Raw genomic sequence first — 20,666 nt, forward strand, 5'->3', positions numbered from 1 at the left:
AAGGAAGGATTTTACTCATTAGATAGAACGTCATACAACAATGGTCTGCAGGTGCTCTACGGCCTTAGACAGGCTTTATATCCTGCAGTAACAAGCGAGTCCTAGTAAATATCCTACATTCTCACAGAGACCTACCTGTATACCAGCGTGACTACACAGATAAAAATCAAACTCTGATGGGTGTGTGATCTTTGTGTCCACTGTGGTACCAGCAGGTATATTTCCGCTTTTTCCAACCTGTGTGTTGACAGAAAAATATTTAGAGACCATGGGAGACACATTGCAAAAAACATGGTGCATACTGGAGAACAGTCACCTATGGTATATGTCTGCAAAACAGAAACTGTACTAATGATAAAGATTACAACTGGCTGCTTTATTTCTTTTGACATACAAACAGATGTTAAAGACACATTCTGCCGGAACTGTGAAGTACAGTGCATTCAGAAAGTCTTCGGAAATCCCCTCTGATCACAGCTATCAAATAATTAAACAGATTCCAGTCCTTAGAGCAGGAGCTAGGCTGATGCTAACATCATCTGTGGCCCTCAACAGCCACTGATAAAGGTGGACTGGAGTAACAGTTAAAGATAAAATTTCCCAAGTGATTTTTCCTTCGGCTCTTACCCGTTCGTTCCTATCTGTACAGAAGAGCCTTGTATGATGCCTTTTCTGTACAACAATGAAGGTAATTCCAGGCTGATAATCCTTCTCCAATTTAATGCAGGCTTCTCGTATGGCAAGCAGCTCGTGGTGTAATACCTGAAATAAACCAAACGTGTTCAGAACTCAAATTATATCTGCAAGACAGGAGCAGTCTCAAAATGCGCTGCATACGGAGAAACCTACCTGCTGAAACTGCCCCTCAGAAACACCATCCCTATAGAAAATGATCCTTGTGGGCTTAAAGCGAGTAGACTTGTAGAACTGGATGAGCAGCTCTCGGACCATGGCGGCCAGGTCCTGGATAATCTCCTGTCGGTGCTGCTGCACTCTTACGGTGGCACAGTATCGGTTCGGATGGGCATCCATGCTACCGACAACCTACACATACCACCACAGAAAGTCACAAGTTAGTAGCCTGTCTGCTGTAACGGATAGGCGGGGGATTATTTTTATGTATGGCAAACAAGGCAAATGTTCTATGGGACATTCTAAGAACAAAGGCCACTAATAAAATAATTACAAGAATAAATATCTATTGGATATAATGTGGTTTCTTACCGCAGCAATGGAAGGCTTCTTTCCATCCCCTGCAGGAGGATGAGTGACATCTGCTCCAAGGAATATGACAGGCTGCTGAAACACTGGAGGTCTGAAATAAAAAATTAAATATAAATAAAAAATATTTTTTATGTATGGCAAATAAAGTGGAAGTGCAAGCAATGAAGCCCCTGAAAACGTGCCTGTAAAGTCATGGCTGTAGTCTAGATGTCTGCCACAGGACATATGGAATAGCACTAGTGACAGGCTGCAGTATGTCTTTAACCCCTTCCCACACACCTCTGTGCACATAAAGTCAGAGGTTGACCGACTCTCTCTCACCCTAAATGTTTCTTCTTTTTTAACCCCTTAAGGACTCAGCCCTATTTCACCTTAAAGAGGACCTTTCACCGATTCTTACCCTATGAACTAACTATACAGATATGTAGAGCGGCGCCCGGGGATCTCTCTGCACTTACTATTATCCCCGGGCGCCGCTCCGTTCTCCTGCTATGTCCTCCGGTATCTCCGCGCACTAAGTTATAGTAGGCGGAGTCTGCCCTAGCGCTGGCCAATCGCAGCGCAGAGCTCACAGCCTGGGAGGTTATTTTCTCCCAGGCTGTGAGCTCTGCAATGCGATTGGCCAGCGCTAGGGCAGACTCCGCCTACCATAACTTAGGGAACGGAGATACCGGAGGACATAGCAGGAGAACGGAGCGGCGCCCGGGGATAATAGTAAGTGCAGAGAGATCCCCGGGCGCCGCTCCACATGTCTGTATACTTAGTTCATAGGGTAAGAATCGGTGAAAGGTCCTCTTTAACCCTTTCGTGACCAAGGGTCATTGATGCCCTAATGTCCAGGTCAAAATTTACAAATCTGACATGCGTCACTTTATGTGGTAATAGCTTTGGAACACTTTTACTTATCCAAACCATTCTGAGATTGTTTTCTCGTGACATATTGTACTTCATGATAGTCATATATTTGAGTCAATATATTTCACCTTTATTTATGAAAAAATCCAAAATGTACCCAAAATTTTGAAAAATTCACAATTTTACAAATTTCAATTTCTCTGCTTCTAAAACAGAAAGTCATATCTAATAAAATATTTATTACTTAACATTTCCCATATGTCTACTTTATGTTGGTATCATTTTGGAAATGTCATTTTATTTTTTTAGGACGTTAGAAGGCTTAGAAGTTTAGAAGCTATTCTTAAAATTTTTAAGAAAATTTCCAAAACCCACTTTATAAGGACCAGTTCAGGTCTGAAGTCACTTTGTGGGGCCTACATAGTGGATACCCCCATAAATGACCCCATTGCAAAAACTACACCCCTCAAGTTACTCAAAACTGATTTTACAAACTTTTTTAACCCTTTAGGTGTTCCACAAGAATTAAAGGAAAATGGAGATGAAATTTCTAAATTTCACATTTTTGGCAGATTTTCCATTTTATTGCATTTTTTTATTTAACACATTGAGGGTTAACAGCCAAACAAAACTCAATATTTATTACCCTGATTCCGCGGTTTACAGAAACACCCCACATGTGGTCGTAAACTGCTGTACGGGCACACGGCAGGGCGCAATAGGAAAGGAATGCCATACGGTTTTTGGAAGGCAGATTTTGCTGGATTGGTTTTCTGAACGCCATATGTTTTTTATTTTTCTGCCGATCGTCTTGTGCAAGGGCTCGTTTTTTGCAGAAAGTGTTGAGGTTTTAATTGGTACCATTTTTGGGTACATAGGATTTTTTGATCATTCATTATTACACTTTATATGGCAAGGTGACCAAAAAATTGGCTGTTTTGGAACAGTTTTCATTTATTTATTTTTACAGCGTTCATCTGAGGAGTTAGGTCATGTGATAGTTTTATAGAGAAGATCGTTACGGACGTGGCAATACCTAATATGTATACTTTTTCTTATTTATTTAAGTTTTACACAATAATAGCATTTCTGAAACCAAAAAAATTATGTTTTAGTGTCTCCATAGTCTGAGAGCCATAGCTTTTATATTTTTTGGGCGATTGTCTTAAATAGGGTATCATGTTTTGCGGGATGAGGTGACGGTTTAATTGGTACTATTTTGGGGGTCATAAGCCTTTTTTATCGCTTGCTGTTGCACTATTTGTGATGTAAGGTGACAAAAATAGCTTTTTTTGGCACAGTTTTTTTTATTTTTTTTTAATAGTGTTTATCGGACTGGGTCTATCATGTGATATATTTATAGAGACGGTCGTTACGGACGCGGTGACACCTAATATGTGTATTTTATTTTTTTATTTTTTTTATAGGAAAAGGCAATTTCTTTTTTTAATTTACATTTTTATTTATTTTTCATTTTTATTATTTTCACTTTCCTTTTTTTATCAAGTCCCTCTTGGATCATGAAGATCCAATGGGGCTGATGGCTGTACTATACTTTGCAATGCTCTTGCATTGCAAAGTATAATACTATTAGATGCCCTGTAGGTGGCAGCACCAGATGCCTTTGCCATGGCAACCGGACGCCTTTGCAAAGCGTCCGGTTGCCATGGCAACCATCGGGCGCTGCTATCAGCGCTGCAGCCCCGATGGTTCAGAGAGGGAGCTCCCTCCCTCTATTAACCCCATGGATGCTGCAACCGCAGCATCTATGGGGTTACAGCAGAGCGCAGATCAGAGCCTGAAACCGGCATTTTTTCCACTGCCGCGATCCGATTGGTTAGTCTGCACAGACTAACCAATCGGATCGATTGTCGGCAAGGGGCCACTCTGATTGGTCCCTTGCCGGCATTACTGAACTGTATGCTGTCCGTGACAGCAGCAGTGCGGGGGCAGAAGCTTTAATCCAAGCGCTTTGCAGCGCTTGGATTAAAGAACTGTCTTGACGTTTATAGACGTGATAGCTGCACGGGGCATGTGCAGCTATCACGTATATATACAGATTGCAGTCGGGAAAGGGTTAAGGACTTGGCCATTTTTTTGCAAATCTGACCAGTGTCACTTTAAGTGCTGATAACTTTAAAACGCTTTGACTTATCCAGGCCATTCTGAGACTGTTTTTTCATCACATATTATACTTCATGACACTGGTAAAATGAAGTAAATTTTTTTTTTTTATTTATAAAAAAAATAAATACCAAATTTACCAAAAAAAAGTTTCAATTTCTTTACTTCTATAATACATAGTAATACCTCCAAAAATAGTTATTACTTTATCATTCCCAAAATGATCCAAACATGAAGTAGACATATGGGGAATGTATTTTATTTTTGGGGGATGTTACAAGGCTTAGACGTTTAGAAGCAAATCTTGAAATTTTTCAGAAATTTTCAAAAACCCAATTTTTAGGGACCAGTTCAGGTCTGAAGTCACTTTGCGAGGCTTACATAATAGAAACCACCCAAAAATGACGCAATTCTATAAACTACACCCCTCAAGGTATTCAAAACTGATTATACAAACTTTGTTAACCCTTTAGGTGTTCCACAAGAATTCATGGAAAATGGAGATAATTTCAAAATTTCACTTTTGTGGCAGATTTTCCATTTTAATAATTTTTTTCCAGTTACAAAGCAAGGGTTAACAGCCAAACCAAACTCAATATTTATGGCCCTGATTCTGTAGTTTACAGAAACACCCCATATGTGGTCGTAAACCGCTGTACGGACACACAGCAGGGTGCAAAAGGAAAGGAATGCCATACGGTTTTCGGAAGGCAGGTTTTGCTGGACTGTTTTTTTTGACACCATGTCCCATTTGAAGCCCCCCTGATGCACCCCTAGAGTAGAAACTCCAAAAAAGTGGCCCCATTTTAGAAACTACTACCTCCCCGATACCTCTGACAGCTTCCTGCGCTGCGATGTGCCGGTCTCACTGATCAGCGAATCGCAGCGCTTGGAGCTGCAGGGGGGCGGTGCAGCACCATGCTGCCCTTACCTGACATGGCTGCCTGCCGGTAAGAGCAGCATTGTGCCGCGATTTTCCCCTGATCGTTCCCCAGCACCCCGCAGATCTTGCGCCGTACAAGTACGGCACTGGGCGTTAAGGGGTTAAACTTTTTTTTTTCTTCTTATACTTTATTTAATAACTATTTCCCCCTTAGGGGCTAGAACCTGGGATCTTTTAATCCCTTGTCTATTCAACCTAATAGAGCTCTATTAGGGTGAATAGGATCTCACACTCTCCCTGCTGCCCTGAACACACGGCTTCAGTAGCGTCCTGGCTGCCATGGTAACTGATCGGAGCCCCAAGATTTCACTGCTGAGGCTCTGATCGGAACTGCCACTGCCACCAATGAGGAGGAAGGGAGGGGACCATGTGGCCACTGCCACCAATGACTGTCAGAGGCCGGGTGCCAGCTATGCGATTCTGCAGCCGCCACCCGCAGCCTGTATTTGTAATAATGGGTTAGTTATCCTCATTAGTGGCGCAGTGGCCACATCCCCTCCCCTCTTTCTTGTCATTTGTGGCAGCGTCGGCACTGTGGGGAGAGAGGGAGAGACTCCTTCTCTACTGTGCTGCTGAGGAGAAGATGGCGCAGCTGAGAGAAGCGCGTGCCATGTTCTGTGATACTAGGCTGTGCAGTAGCGCAGCATAGTGTCGGTAAAAGGCAAATCCCGGTATAAAAATCGATCCGGGTAAAAAAAGTATAGATAATTTGATACCCGATGCAACCCTAGTCACGTTATGAGCGGATTCAATACGGTTATCTTCCATGGCATGTGGGTGAAATTTTATAAAGGTATCCACTATGCTGCAACTGTCAAACTATGCAAATTTTCCACCTGGAAATTTGCAGCATTTCTGCCAAGTGTGGCCACTTCAAACGCTTTGGCCTTCAGAGGAAACCGGTGTGCATAGCTGGTCTGAACTGCAGTGTGGTTGACCTAACTACTTGTAAGGTTAACAGAAACCTTCCCTCCATATTCCTATTACACATTCTCCTACAGAGAATCACTGCTCCTGGGGTCCTTACCTGCCCTGGGGTAACAGGATGTTATTGACTCCTCCTAATTTGACGTTGATCTTCAGGCAGAGGTTTGACAGAGTCTGTGGCGTGGTTCTCTGCACATTCTTCATCTGCACACACTGCGTTGCCATTCCCAACACAGTGTCTCCCACGCGCTTCACCTCAGCTAAAAGCAAAACGGGAATTATTACTTTTCGCCAATGTCAGGAATACGACTGCTGCTGAATACATACTCAGATGGCCTGATCAGTCTACATATGGGGTCTACTTTAACCCTTAGGCTCCAGTGCCATACAGACCAACGGCTATTGTCTGCGACCATCAATAATGCTGATCGCAGTCATTTAAGCCATTAATTGTCAATGGGGACAAAACAGACGAGGATGCATCAGTTCAGTTTTGAGGCTAAACACAAAACTGCTGCAAGCAGCGTTCAGGAGTCTGCTTTGCAAAATGCAACAAACCGGATCCGGCACAGAAATCAATGTAAGTCAATGGTGCCAACAGTTTTTTCCTGCTTCCCACTACATTGTATGTCATATTAAATGGTGGCATTAAAAAGTACAACTTATCCCACAAAAAACAACCCCTAATTATGGCTATGTGAACGTGAAAATAAAAAATAATGACTCCAGGAAAACAGGGAAGAAAAAGAAAAAAGAAAACCTCCAGTATCCAAGGGGTTAAAAGTCACAGACCACCACAACAGCAACCAGGACCCTCTCACTAAGGGTGCATTCACACGACTAAGTGGTTTGCGGTCCGCAAAAGAGATACCCATTGTGTGCGTTCTGCATTTTGCGGACAGCACATGGCCGGCGCTATATAAAGAATGCCTATTCTTGTTCGCAACCGCGGACAAGAATAGGACATGCTCCATATTTTTTGCGGGGCCGCGGAATGGAACAACGGATGCGGACAGCACATAGTGTGCTGTCCGCATTTTTTTGCAGCCCCACTGAAATGAATGAGTCCGCACCCGTTCGACAAAATTGTGGAACGGATGCGGATCCATTTATACGGTCGTGTGAATGCACCCTTATACATATGGCAAGTAAATGATCGCAGCTGCAGTCAGACAGCAGGGTCAGTCACCAGCAAGAAAACAATCCCAGCAGAGGATGCATAGGACACAACAGTGTGTTCGGATGTTAGTAATGCTCACCATACACAGGCGTCTTCCCAGGAAGGATTACAACAATCAGTTGTAGACCCGTGTACGTGTTCTTCAGATGTCTAAACATCGGTTCCACGCTATCTGCTCCTTGGGCATATTTGCAGAAACACGGCTGCCCCTGGATGGGCATACCAGCATCACGGGAGATTTTCCGCAATTGTTCAGTGAAAGTCCTAAGAAAGCAAAAGGAAAAAAAAAAACACATTAGCAAAATTGCTAGTATTATAAACTCACCAAAGAAAGCATGGAGAAGTCCTACAACCGATCCAGGGGACAAAAGATGGAAGAACAGACATTACTTGTGAACGCACAAGGAACATATGCACGTGCACAGAAGAACCTACACCAGCTGCGGTTCCCTGCACAGCTCAGTGGTCAGAATGGCGCTGGGACACAGCAATGAGGTCAGACCCCACCGATCATGAACCTCTTGTTGATCAGGAGGGAGCTGCCTAATGTCCTGTAGCATGTATGTCACAATGAGCTCATGGGCATTGTACCCACAAGATCCTCAGCAGGATACTGGGAATGTGAGGCTCCGATGGGTAACCAGAGCAGACAAGTGCCTAGCAGACCATGCCAGAAGGGGCCATTTTGGAAGCGCAGGAACAAGTAAACATAAATTAAAAATAGTAACCAACTGGGCATCTGCACCGCTGGTTTAAGAATGCCCATTACTAGCTGCATGGATGTGCTGCTCCCAGAACAAGTGCAACTGGAAACAGATTGCGGCCAACTGCAATATTACAGAAAAATACATATCACAAAATTACACCATCCAGCAATTATTAGTGAACTTGCCCTGCCCCATTACTCTGTAATAAACATGCAACGTGTCAATTAACGGGATATGACAAACAATATAAATTACAAGTCTATGTTAGGGTCACAGGATATTATCACCAGAAAAGATAATCAGAACGTAAAAAAGAAAAAAAAGAAAAAGGATTACGAAGCACTATTTTTCCAAATCTATAAACCTAAATATCCGAAAGCATGTGAAAATTAGGTTCACAACACAATTAAAAATGAATCCTCTTTTGGCCACGGAAAAAAAAGTTGCAAAAGCCACACAATAGCTGGACTTAAAAAAAAAAAAAAAAAAAAAAAGAATTAATAAATAACAAAACCTCAGAAATTTAATGTGTACCAAAATAGCCAACTTGAATCTGGTCACGTAAACCCAAAATACCCTAAGGACTGAACCAGGTAAAAAGAAAAACCTCTAATTTCATTCAAAACTATTTTTTTAAAATAATTTACATAAAAAAAATTATGAAAGTTTAACAAAATATTGACTGCAAGGACTTACTTCAGATGGAGCTCTGTGCACTGCCGCTGAGGAGCAAAGCAAGCAATGGCCCACACTTTTATTTCAATCCCGGTGTGAAACTGCTTGTTCCTCATGTCCCATACACCTTGCACAGGGGTAGCAATAGCCTTATTCTGAAACGTATATAATAAATATATTCAAACACATATTGATAGACACGAGGCACAAAGAAAAAAAAGCAGCTTTACACAATGACAAGGCGATGCAGCAAAAGCATGTGCACGTGTGAAAGGAAAGCAAACTGGTTAGGCTCCATTCACGCGGCCGTGGTGTGTTGCAGACCCGCAAATTGCGGCTCCGCAACACACCCGCCCGACCCCCCTATAGAAATGCCTATTCTTGTCCGCAAGCTGCGGACAAGAATAGGACATGTTCTATCTTTTGCGGAGCTACGGACCCGAAGATCGGGGCCGCGCTCCGCAAATGCGGATGCAGACAGCACACATCCATTCCGTCCCCATAGAGAATTAATAAGTCCGCACACGGTTCCGAAAAATTGCGGAACGGATGCGGACCCATTTGCGGACGTGTGAATGGAGCCTTATCGAGAGAAACAGAGCTGAACGCTGGTCATGCAGATCCCCATTAACCCCTTCAACCCCAGGCCTGTTTTCACCTTCCTGCCCAGGCCATTTTTTTTTGCAAATCTGACATGTGTCACTTTGTGTGGTAATAACTTTAAAACGCTTTCACTTATACAGGCCATCGTACTTCACGACAGTGGTAAAAATAAGTAAAAAATAAGTAAAAAAAAAATATATATAAAAATACCAAATTTACCAAAAATTTTGGGGGGAAAATTAGCAAATTTCTAAATTTCAATTTCTCTACTTTTATAATACATAGTAATACCTCAAAAAATAGTAATTACTTTACATTCCCTATATGTCTACTTCATGTTTGGATCATTTTGTGAATAGCATTTTATTTTTTGGGGACGTCAGAAGGCTTAGAAGTTTGGAAGCAAATCTTGAAATTTTTTGAAAAATTTACAAAACCCACTTTTTAAAGGACCAGTTCAGGTCTGAAGTCACTTTCTGAGGCTTACATAATAGAAACCACCCAAAAATGACCCCATTTTAGAACTACACCCCTCAAGGTATCCAAAACTGATTTTACAAACTGTGTTAACCCTTTAGGTGTTCCACAAGAATTTATGGAAAATTGAGATGACATTTCAGAATTTCACTTTTTTTTGGCAGAGTTTACATTTTAATAAATTTTTTCCAGTAGCAAAGCAAGGGTTAACAGCCAAATAAAACTAAATATTTATTACCCTGATACTGCAGTTTTTTTTATTTATTGTTTATATATTTTATGTGTAAAATTGGGAAAGGGGATATTTAAACTTAATATTTTAGGGTACTTTTCACACTAGCGTTTTTCATTTCCGGCACGGAGTTCCGTCCTAGGGGCTCTATACCAGAAAAGAACTTATCAGTTTTATCCTAATGCATTCTGAATGGAGAGTAATCCGTTCAGGATGTCTTCAGTTCAGTCATTTTGACTGATCATGCAAAAAGATAAAACCGTAGCATGCTACGGTTTTATCTCTAGCGGAAAAAATGCTGGATCTGCCGGATCCGGCATTTTTCCCCATAGGAATGTATTAGTGCCAGATTCTGCATTCAAAATACCAGAATGCCGGATCAGTCCTTCCGGTCTGCGCATGTGCAGACCAGTAAAAATGTGTAAAAAGATACAAGACGGATCCGTCTGTCCGCATGACAAGTGGAGAGACTGATTCGTTCTTGCAATGCATTTGTGAGACGGATCCGCATCCGGATGCATCTCACAAATGCTTTCAGTCACATCCAGATCGGCGGATCTGGCAGGCAGTTCAGACGATGGAACTCCCCACCGGATCACACTGCCGCAAGTGTGAAAGTAGCCTTAGTGTTTGTGTTTTTACTTACTATTAACCCCCTTAGGGGCTGGAACCCTTGTCCTATTCACCCTTAGGCCCCTTTCACACGGGAGAGATTTCCGCGCGGGTGCAATGCGGGAGGTGAACACATTGCACCCGCACTGAATCCAGACCCACTTCTATGGAGCTGTGCACATGAGCAGTGATTTTCACGCATGACATGTGCGTTGCGTGAAAATCGCAGCAGGCTCTATGTTGTGCGTTTTTCACGCAACGCAGGCCCCATAGAAGTTAACGGGGCTGCGTGAAAAACGCAAGCATCCGCAAGCAAGTGAGGATGCGGTGTGATTTTCACGCATGGTTGCTAGGATTAAAGTCTATTCACTGTTATTTTCCCTTCTAACACGGTTATAAGGGAAAATAATAGCATTCATTAATACAAAATGATTAGTAGGTGGTCAATTAAGGGTTAAAAAATAAATGAACTCACCTCCTCCAATTGATCGCGTAGCTGCCGGACTCCTGTTCTTTCTTCAGGACCTGTGGTGACATCACTTTGCTCATCACATGGTACATCACAAGATCCATCATTATGGTAATGGACCATGTGATTAGCACCGTGACGTCACCACAGGTCCTTCGACAGGTCGTGAAGAAAGAACAGGAGACCGGCAGCTACGGGATCAATTGGAGGAGTTGAGTTAATTATTTTATTTTTAACCCTCATTGGCACTGCGCCACCAATGTTTATTATACTGGGGTGTTGGGGGGGGGGGGGGGGGGGGAGGGCACACTGCGCCACCAATGAAGATAACTGACCTGTTAATACAAATACAGGAGGCGGGTGCCGGAATCAAATAGCCGGCACCCGACCTCTGACAGGGAGCTGCGATCCGCTGCAGTTAACCCTTCAGGTACCGCACCTGAAGGGCTAACTGCCGCCGATTGCAGCTCCCTGCCAGAGGTCGGGTGCCGGCTATTTGATTCCGGCACCCGCCTCCTGTATTTGTATTAACAGGTCAGTTATCTTCATTGGTGGCGCAGTGGCCACAGCCCCTCCCCTCCTCCTGTCTCTCTTATTGGCAGCGGCAGCAGCACAGGGGGGAGGGAGAGACTCCTCCTCCTCTGCCTTGCTGAGAAGAACATCGGCAGCGGGGCAGAGAACTATCATCTCCTGTGCCCCGCCGCTGTATTCAACTGCAGAGCTGCGGCAGCCGGTCTAGTCACAAATGGCGACAAGACTAAAAAGTCTTGTCGCCATTTGTAAATTCTAAGTCGCATTGGCGACCATTTTGGTCGCCATCTGGAGCCCTGATATGTACCCTAAAATAGTACCAACAAAACTGCCACCCTATACCGTAGTTTCTTAAATGGGGTCACTTTTTTGGAGTTTGTACTCTAGGGGTGCATCAGGGGGGCTTCAAATGGGACATGGTGTCAAAAAACCAGTCCAGCAAAATCTGCCTTCCAAAAACCGTATGGCATTCCTTTCCTTCCGCGCTCTGCCGTGTGCCCGTACAGTGGTTTACGACCACATATGGGGTGTTTCTGTAAACTACAGAATCAGAGCCATAAATATAGAGTTTTGTTTAGCTGTTAACCCTTGCTTTGTAACTAAAAAAAATGGATTCAAATGCAGAATCTGCCAAAAAAGTGAAATTTTAAAATTTTCTCTCTATTTTCCATGAATTCTTGTGGAACACCTAAAAGGGTTAAAGTTTGTAAAATCAGTTTTGAATACCTTGAGGGTTGTAGTTTGTAAAATGGGGTCATTTTTGGGAGGTTTCTATTATGTAGGCCTCGCAAAGTGACTTCAGATCTGAACTGGTCCTACAAAAGTGGGTTTTAGAAATTTTCTGAAAAATTTCAACATTTGCTTCTAAACTTCTAAGCCTTGTAACGACCCCAAAAAATAAAATGGCATTCCCAAAATGATCCAAACATGAAGTAGACATATGAGGAATGTAAAGTAATAATTTTTGGAGGTATTACTATCCATTATAAAAGTAGAGAAATAGAAATTTGCAAATTGCTCCAACTTTGATTCATTTTGTATTTTTTATAAATAAAAACCAATTTTTTTGACTCCCTTTTACCAGTGTCATGAAGTACAATATGTGATGAAAAGACAATCTCAGAATGGCCTGGATAAGTAAAAGAATTTTAAAGTTATTACCACATAAAGTGACCCTGGTCAGATTTGCAAAAAAAAAAAAGCCTGGTCCTTAAAAGGGAACCTGTCAGCAGTTTTATGGTGTCCTAACTAAGGGCAACATAAATAAGTGATTGATTCTCTTCGCACAATGCTGGGTCACTTTCTTTAATTGACCCAGTCAATCTGCCAACATCTTGTATTGAAAAGCTCCAGCTGATAATGATGAAACCTGAATATTAATGAGCTCCTGACTCTCCCGCCCACCTGCTGCTGAATGACAGTTATTTTCCATATGAACCAGCAGCAGGTGGGCAGGGGAGTGGCTATAGCTCTGAATTAAATAAACGCTGGACTCAACGACATCACGCTGGACTCCAATCAGCTCATTAGCATGCAGCATCTTTGTGTGTATATTATGAGGTAACCATCTGTCACTCCAGTAAGTGAATACATCTAAGGCACTTTTTAGTAGTTAATGATTGTTTATAATTAGTTAGATTATAATCAAATATCCACATGACAGGTTCCCTTTAAGGTGAAATATGGCCGTGTCCTTAAGGGGTTAAAGCCCCTCTGATGCACCCCTACAGTAGAAACTCAAAAAAGTGATCACATTTTGAAAACTACGGGATAAGGTGCCAGTTTTATTGGTACTATATTGGGGATTTTTTATTGCTCTATATTACGTTTTTTGTGAGGCAAGGTATCAATAAAATAGATGTTTTGGCACCGTTTTTCTTTTTAACAACGCTCATCTGACAGGTTAGATCATGCGCTATTTTTAGAGCAGGTTGTTACGGACTCAATAATATAAAATATGTCTACTTTCTATGATGTTTGTTACAGTTTTACATAAAGCATTTTTGAAAACAAAAATTAGGTTTTTGTATCTCCATTTTCTGAACGCCCTATTTTTTTATTTATTTTTTCTGCCGATCGCCTTGTGCAAGGGCTCGTTTTTTTGCAGGAAGAGTTGACGTTTTTATTGGTACCATTTTTGGGTACATATTTTTTGATCACTCATTATTGCACTTTATGGGGCAAGGTGACCAAAAAATTAGTTGTTTTGGCGCAGTTTTAATGTATTTTTAAAGCGTTTACCTGAGGGATTAGGTCATGTGACTTTTATAGAGCAGATTTTTATTTTTACTGTGTTCACCTGAGGGGTTAGGTCATGTGATATTTTTATAAACCTAGTGGTAGGTTGTGGTGGCTCACTAGCAAGTAGTTAGGCTGGGTTCACACCTGAGCGTATTCGATAAGCGCTTTTTACAGGCGTATTTTGGAAACGCGCGTAGTACGCGCGTTTGTGTGATTAATCCAATGAAAAACTGCCACAATACGCGTGACAATACGCCCCAAAGAAGCTCCTGTACTTCTTGGGGCGTAGGGCGTTTTACAGCGCGTTTGTACGCGCTGTAAAACGCTCAGGTGAGAACCATGCCCATAGGGAAACATTGGTTTTTGCCCGTTGAGCGTTTTACAGCGAGTAGGAACGCGCTGTAAAACTCTCAGGTGTGAACCCAGCCTTAAGGTATGGTGCTGCAAGCTCATATAGAGGGAATCACCCCACCCTCTCTTAAAAGGCAAATGTAGTAATAGAGTAATGAGCGAGCACTCATACACTTGGCAACCAGATTGACACGTGCAGAAAATATTTATTAAATCCCCATAAAATACAAGTAATAAAATTTATAAGAACAATGTAGCAATAATATACAACATTACAGTCACATATATTGTGGTAGATACGATCGATACTATATTCAATAAAAATATATTCGATAGAAATATTCGATAAATTGAATGGTAGAAAATTCAATACCACTCAATAGTGTCGATATATTATTGAATTTATATCACACCAAAAAACTTCAAGTATATGCTGTTATTTGGGAAAGAGGGGGTATTATCTTCTAGCGCTCTATCCCAATTTGGGAAACTGAATGTCACTGAAAATGCTGTAGGTGTATTCACTGGGAGCGCAACATGTCCATAAAGTGTCCACAGGAATCCTGATAATGTGAAAAGTCTCTTATAGCATATCCTTTTAAGGTCGATATGAGCTTTGAATCGAAGAAAACTTTAAATCGATATTTGGCTTACCGTCTAGCGTCTGCTGTCTCTCTATTGCTTCAATGGAGCTTTAAATAGGGAGACAGCAGACGCTAGACGGTAAGCCAAATATCGATTTAAAGTTTTCTTCGATTCAAAGCTCATATCGACCTTAAAAGGATATGCTATAAGAGACTTTTCACATTATCAGGATTCCTGTGGACACTTTATGGACATGTTGCGCTCCCAGTGAATACACCTACAGCATTTTCAGTGACATTCAGTTTCCCAAATTGGGATAGAGCGCTAGAAGATAATACCCCCTCTTTCCCAAATAACAGCATATACTTGAAGTTTTTTGGTGTGATATATATTATTGAATTTATAGACACTATTGAGTCATATGAATATAGTGTCGATCATATCTACCACAATATATGTGATTGTAATGTTGTATATTATTGCTACATTGTTCTTATAAATTTTATTACTTGTATTTTATGGGGATTTAATAAATATTTTCTGCACATGTCAATTTAGTTGCCAAGTGTATGAGTGCTCGCTCATTACTCTATTACTACATTTTTATAGACCTAGTTGTTATGGACGTGGCGATACCTAATATGTAAATATTTTTTATGTATTTCACTTTAGCACAATACTAGCAGTTTTGAAACAAAAAAAATAATGATGTTTTAGTGTCTCCATGTTCTGAGAGCTATAGTTTTTATTATTTTTTGGGCGATAGTCTTAGGTAGGGGCTCATTTTTTGCGGGATGAGGTGACTGTTTTATTATTATTTTGTGGGACATTCGCCTTTTTGATCGCTTGGTGTTGCACTTTTTGTGATGTAAGGTGACAAAATTGGAATTTTTTTTACACCGTTTAAAAAAAATAAATAAAATTTATGGTGTTTATCAGATAGTGTGGATCATGTGATATATTTATAGAGCCGGTCATTACGGACACGGCGATACCTAATGTGTGTTTTTTTTCTGTTTTATTATAAAATAAGGGGAAAGGGGCATTTTCTTTTTACTTTATTAATTTTATTAAAAACACAACTTTTTTTCCCCCCTTTACTTTATTTCTGATGTTCACTTTTGGGGGTCTGATCCCCTCTGCAATGCATTACAATACACCTGTATTGTAATGCATTGCCTGTTAGTGTACTACAGAGAGCCATACCCTAACAGGTTGCCTAGGAGACGGGCCTGAGGCTGGATCTCCTTGGCACCCGTAGAAGGCAGGTCCCGATGCAGTGTAAGGCATCGGGCTGCCTTGTCGATGCGCTCACTCACCCGACAAACCCTTTCTATGGTCGCGGTCAGCGGCATAGAAGGAGTTAATCAGCCGGTATCGGCTTTTACAGCAATGCCGGCGGATACAGCAGAGGTTCCCATGACGTAGTAGTATGTCATGTGTCGGGAAGAGGTTAACTTCTATTTTGTTTTATTATTATTTATTATGCCCCCAGATGCACGGGGCAAAACCTCCTGCAAAGAAAGATTGTGAATAAAAATTAAAACATCTAAAATGATCCCCTATAAACATTTACAAAGCACCGCAAATGACAACAGCTACTGCTCTGCCCCCATGCTTTACACTGCAAGCTCTGTGTGCTCAGATTGGCTGACACGTGTAAGCCCAAGTTTACCGGTAAGGCCTCATGCACACAACCGGGCTGCAAATTACAGATCTCAACTGTGTGTATGACGCACTTACCCAACAGAACTGCCTACTCTTGTCTGCCAAACAGACAAGAAATAGGACGCTCTATAATTTGTGGAACGGCCGCATAGATGTGGACAGCACAGAGGTAACGTCCATGTGCTGTCTGCATTTGTGGACCCATAGGAATCAACAGGTCCAGGTGCAATCCCCCAAAAATAAGGGGCCGGACGTGGACCAAAACAGCTGTGCCCATGAGGCCTAAGTGAGTGCATGATCCAGCACTAATCCAAATGAGCCGCAGCAAGAAGTGGCATTGGGGGTTCTACATCAAAGGGATTTTCCAGGACTACACTCTGAATAGGCCATGAATATCAGAACTGTGGGCGTCCAGTTCCTGGTAACCCCGGTGATCAGCTGTTTGATGGGGACCACTCTGTTCACATTGCTCAGTAAACCTGCACACCGTACATTTAACCCTTAGGCTACCAGCGCCATACATGTACGGCGCTGGTGATGTGTAAACATGACGCCCGCTCGTGCACCGGGTGTCATGGCCGGCAGATCTCTGCTATTTCATACAGCAGAGACCTGCGTTTATTTACTGTGACCGACAATAATGCCAATCGTGGTAATTAAATGCTTTAAAAGCTGTGATCAAGTAAGATCACGGCACCTAAATGCGCAAAAACGCTGAAGCTTGCGCTTCCGGTCTTCCTACTTATGCCTCGTGTGTCCAATCCGGGCGTAGGTAGTTGCGCTGAATACTAGTAGCCTTACTGAGTAGGCTAACAGTATTCAAACTGCAATTCATATTTTGGCCACCAGATGGCAGGCCAGGATAAGAAATGAGCAAAATAAGCCAATAATAAATTCCTGATAAACCAAAATTTTAAAAAAAAAATGGAATTAGACTTACCGGTAATTCAGTTTCCATGAAATCACCATGACGGCCACAAGGAGATTGACCCATGACCTCTGTGGGGGCAGGAAACAGAGAAGAGGTTAAATTGCCCCCTCCCACCACCACACCTCAGTGTTCCAAAGATATCAAGTGCCAGAAGTGTCTTAGTATTTCCCAGTATTACATCATACCAGAAAATACCGGTGAAAAGAACTTAAAAGAAAGGGAGGGAATATATGGGCCGTCATGGTGATTTCATGGAAAGTGAATTACCGGTAAGTCTAATTCCGGTTTTCCCATATCATCACCATGACGGCCACAAGGAGAGTTATAAAATTATTTTTTAAGGGTGGGGGCAACCGCTTGGAGAACCTACCGACCAAAGGAGAGGCCAGAGGTTCCAGATAAATCCAAACGGTAATGTTTCACAAATGTGTGAATACTAGACCAGGAGGCGGCCCTGCATATATCATCCAGGGAGGCCCCTGCTCTTTCAGCAAAAGTAGTGGAGACAGCTCTGGTAGAGTGAGCTCTAATATTGGAAGGAGGATCCAGATTCTGATTCTTATAGCAAAGGGTAATAGTGTCTTTAATCCATCTTGCAATGGAGGATTTTGAGACCTTGGATGCTTTATTCTTTCCAGCAAATTGGACAAGCAGGCTGTCAGACTTCCTGAAGTCCCTAGTGGCTTCTAAGTATCTAAGGACTGTACGCCTAACATCAAGGAAATGAAATTTCTCTTCCTCCTGATCCTTGGGATTGTTGAAAAAGGATGGAAGGAGGATCTCTTGGCCTCTGTTGCGGTCTGAGGCTACCTTTGGCAGGAAACCTGGGTCTAGTTTAAGCACAATCTTATCCTCAGTGATGGTAAGGTATGGTTCCCTAATGGAGAGAGCTTGAATTTCTCCCAGTCTCTTGGCAGAGGTAATTGCTATAAGGAAAGCAGTTTTGAAGGAAAGCAATTTAATTGAACAACTCTCCAATGGCTCAAATGGGGAACACATAAGGTTGTTGAGAACTAAATTTAAGTCCCAGGTTGGGCTGCGGGATCTTAGCGTGGGTCTAAGTCTGCAGGCAGCTCGTATGAATCGTTTGACCCATCTATGGTCTGCCAGGTCGGCGTCAAAGAAAGCGCTTAATGCTGAAATCTGAACTTTTAAGGTGGATGGAGAGACGCCCATGTACAGACCTTTCTGTAGAAATTCCAGAATTTTCTGGATATTAGGCCCTACAAAATTTGGATTCTCTTCGCCCGACCATGAACAGAACCTTTTCCAGATCTTCAAGTATATTGCGGAAGTTACTTTTTTTCTGGAACATCTCAGGGTGGCTATAACTTTGTCTGACAGGCCCTGAGACCTTAAGAGGGAGACCTCAGGATCCAAGCCGTGAGCTTCAGGAACTCCGGATGAGGATGCAGCAAAGGACCCTGGTATAGGATGCAGCAAAGGACCCTCTGAGTGGGAGTCTCACTGGTTCGTCTATTGCTAGTTTCAATAGAGGAGCGAACCAACTTCTCTTCGGCCAGAACGGGGCGATCAATATTACTGTGGTTCTCCCCTCCTGAATGACCCTCGGGATGAGAGGCAACGGAGGGGATGCGTACCCTAGATCCCAGCACCATTTTAGGGAGGAGGCATCTATCCTCCAGGGATGATCGCCTGCATTTAGGGAGCAGAATGTTTGTACTTTCGTATTTCTCCTTGCTGCGAACAGGTCTATTGTAGGAAGCCCCCATCTCTGGGTTAGCATATTGAAGACCTCCGGATTCAGTGCCCACTCTGTATGATCTACCACTTGTCTGCTCAAAAAGTCCGCTTCTAGATTCTGGGACCCCTTCAGGTGCATTGCTGAGATGGATTTTAGTTCTTTCTCTGCAAAGAAGAAAATTTCCTCTGAGATACTCTGGAGTTTCCTTGATCGAGTACCTCCCTGGTGTTTAAAGTAGGAGACCACGGTCACATTGTCCGATAGGACTTTCACATGCTGATTTCTTATCAACTGTCTGGCGGAGAGTAGAGCTTCTCTTACCGCATACAGCTCCCTGAAATTTGAGGATTGGGCAGATATCAGATGCTTCCACGTCCCCTGGAAATAGGCTTTGTCGATTTTCGCTCCCCAACCGGATTGGCTGGCATCCGTGAAGATGGTAATTGAGGGTGATTTGATCCATGGGACTCCCTGGGAAAGATTTTTCTCCTTCATCCACCATGAGAGAGAGCTCTTTACTGATCCTGGAATTGGAAGTTTGGAGTCCAGAGAGCCCTTCTTGTTCCAGTGGGACAATAGCCAGTTCTGTATCACTCGGCAGTGAGCCTGTGCCCACTCGACAGAAGGTATACAGGAGGTTAGGAGGCCGAGTAGGCTCATTGCTTCCCTCACTGAACATCCTTTCCGGCGTTGGAAGTGCCTCACCTTGTTCATCAGGGACTGGACCTTGCTCTGTGGAAGGAAGGTTGACTGAGTTACGGAGTCTAGAGTAACTCCCAGGAACCTCACCTTCTCGGATGGAACCAACATTGACTTGGATTCGTTCACTATCCATCCTAGTTGAGACAGGCGGGACAGAAATATTTCCAAGTCCGATAGCAGGAGTTCTTTTGAGTCTGCTATAATTAGAAAGTCGTCCAGATATGGCACTATATTTAACCCTTCCTGTCTGAGTGGGGCTATCATCTCTATCACTAATTTGGTGAAAAGCCTTGGAGCGGCTGAAATCCCGAAGGGTAGTGCTATAAATTGGAAATGACGAATCCGATTGGAAGGATCTAGGATAGCAAATCTTAGAAACCTCTGGTGATCTGGGTGAATGGGGACGTGCAGATAGGCGTCCTTCAGGTCGACCGAGCACATAAATGCCCCTAGCTTTATCAATGGTACTATGGATCTGAGAGACTCCATCTTGAACTTCCTGTAAAGAATAAACTTGTTCAGTTGTTTCAAGTTTATGATGGTCCGGAAGTCTCCTTCCTTTTTCCTTACTAAGAATAGGGTTGAATAGTACCCTTGACCTCTTTGAGACGCAGGAACTGGGATTACTGCACCCTTCTTCACCAAGTCCTGGACTCCTTGAAAAATATTTAGGTTGGAGAATCTGGTAGGCATCTTTGTGACGACGAATCTTGGAGGGGGGAGAGAGGTGAACTCGATCCTGTAACCTTGCCGAATGATATCCAAGGCCCAGGGATTTCTTGATGTTAGAGACCATGGACCCAGGAAATCCTTCCGTCTCCCCCCTACAATGGCGTCATGGTTTGTCCTCGAATTTGGATTGGGGCTTGAGAAGGAAGCCTCTCCCTCTACCCCCTTTGGGATAAGACCAGCGGCCTGACTTGC

At 42.7% G+C, this 20,666-nt stretch overlaps 1 protein-coding gene across 2 annotated transcripts in view; it reads right to left on the reverse strand.

Annotated features, from left to right (window-relative positions):
• Nucleotides 1-20,666, reverse strand: part of AGO2 (argonaute RISC catalytic component 2) — a 98,819-nt gene that overhangs the window by 7,581 nt on the left and 70,572 nt on the right. For both annotated transcript variants that reach the window (XM_040431660.1, XM_040431659.1), the window contains exons 11-17: nt 8,657-8,790; nt 7,333-7,517; nt 6,174-6,333; nt 1,225-1,315; nt 850-1,044; nt 628-762; nt 136-237 (exon numbers count right to left, since the gene is read on the reverse strand). In XM_040431660.1, the coding sequence (XP_040287594.1) occupies nt 136-237; nt 628-762; nt 850-1,044; nt 1,225-1,315; nt 6,174-6,333; nt 7,333-7,517; nt 8,657-8,790 (1,002 nt within the window). The remainder of the gene's footprint in view (nt 1-135; nt 238-627; nt 763-849; nt 1,045-1,224; nt 1,316-6,173; nt 6,334-7,332; nt 7,518-8,656; nt 8,791-20,666) is intronic.

The sequence above is a fragment of the Bufo bufo genome, chromosome 5 (genome assembly GCF_905171765.1).
Source record: "Bufo bufo chromosome 5, aBufBuf1.1, whole genome shotgun sequence".
NCBI lineage: Eukaryota > Metazoa > Chordata > Amphibia > Anura > Bufonidae > Bufo > Bufo bufo.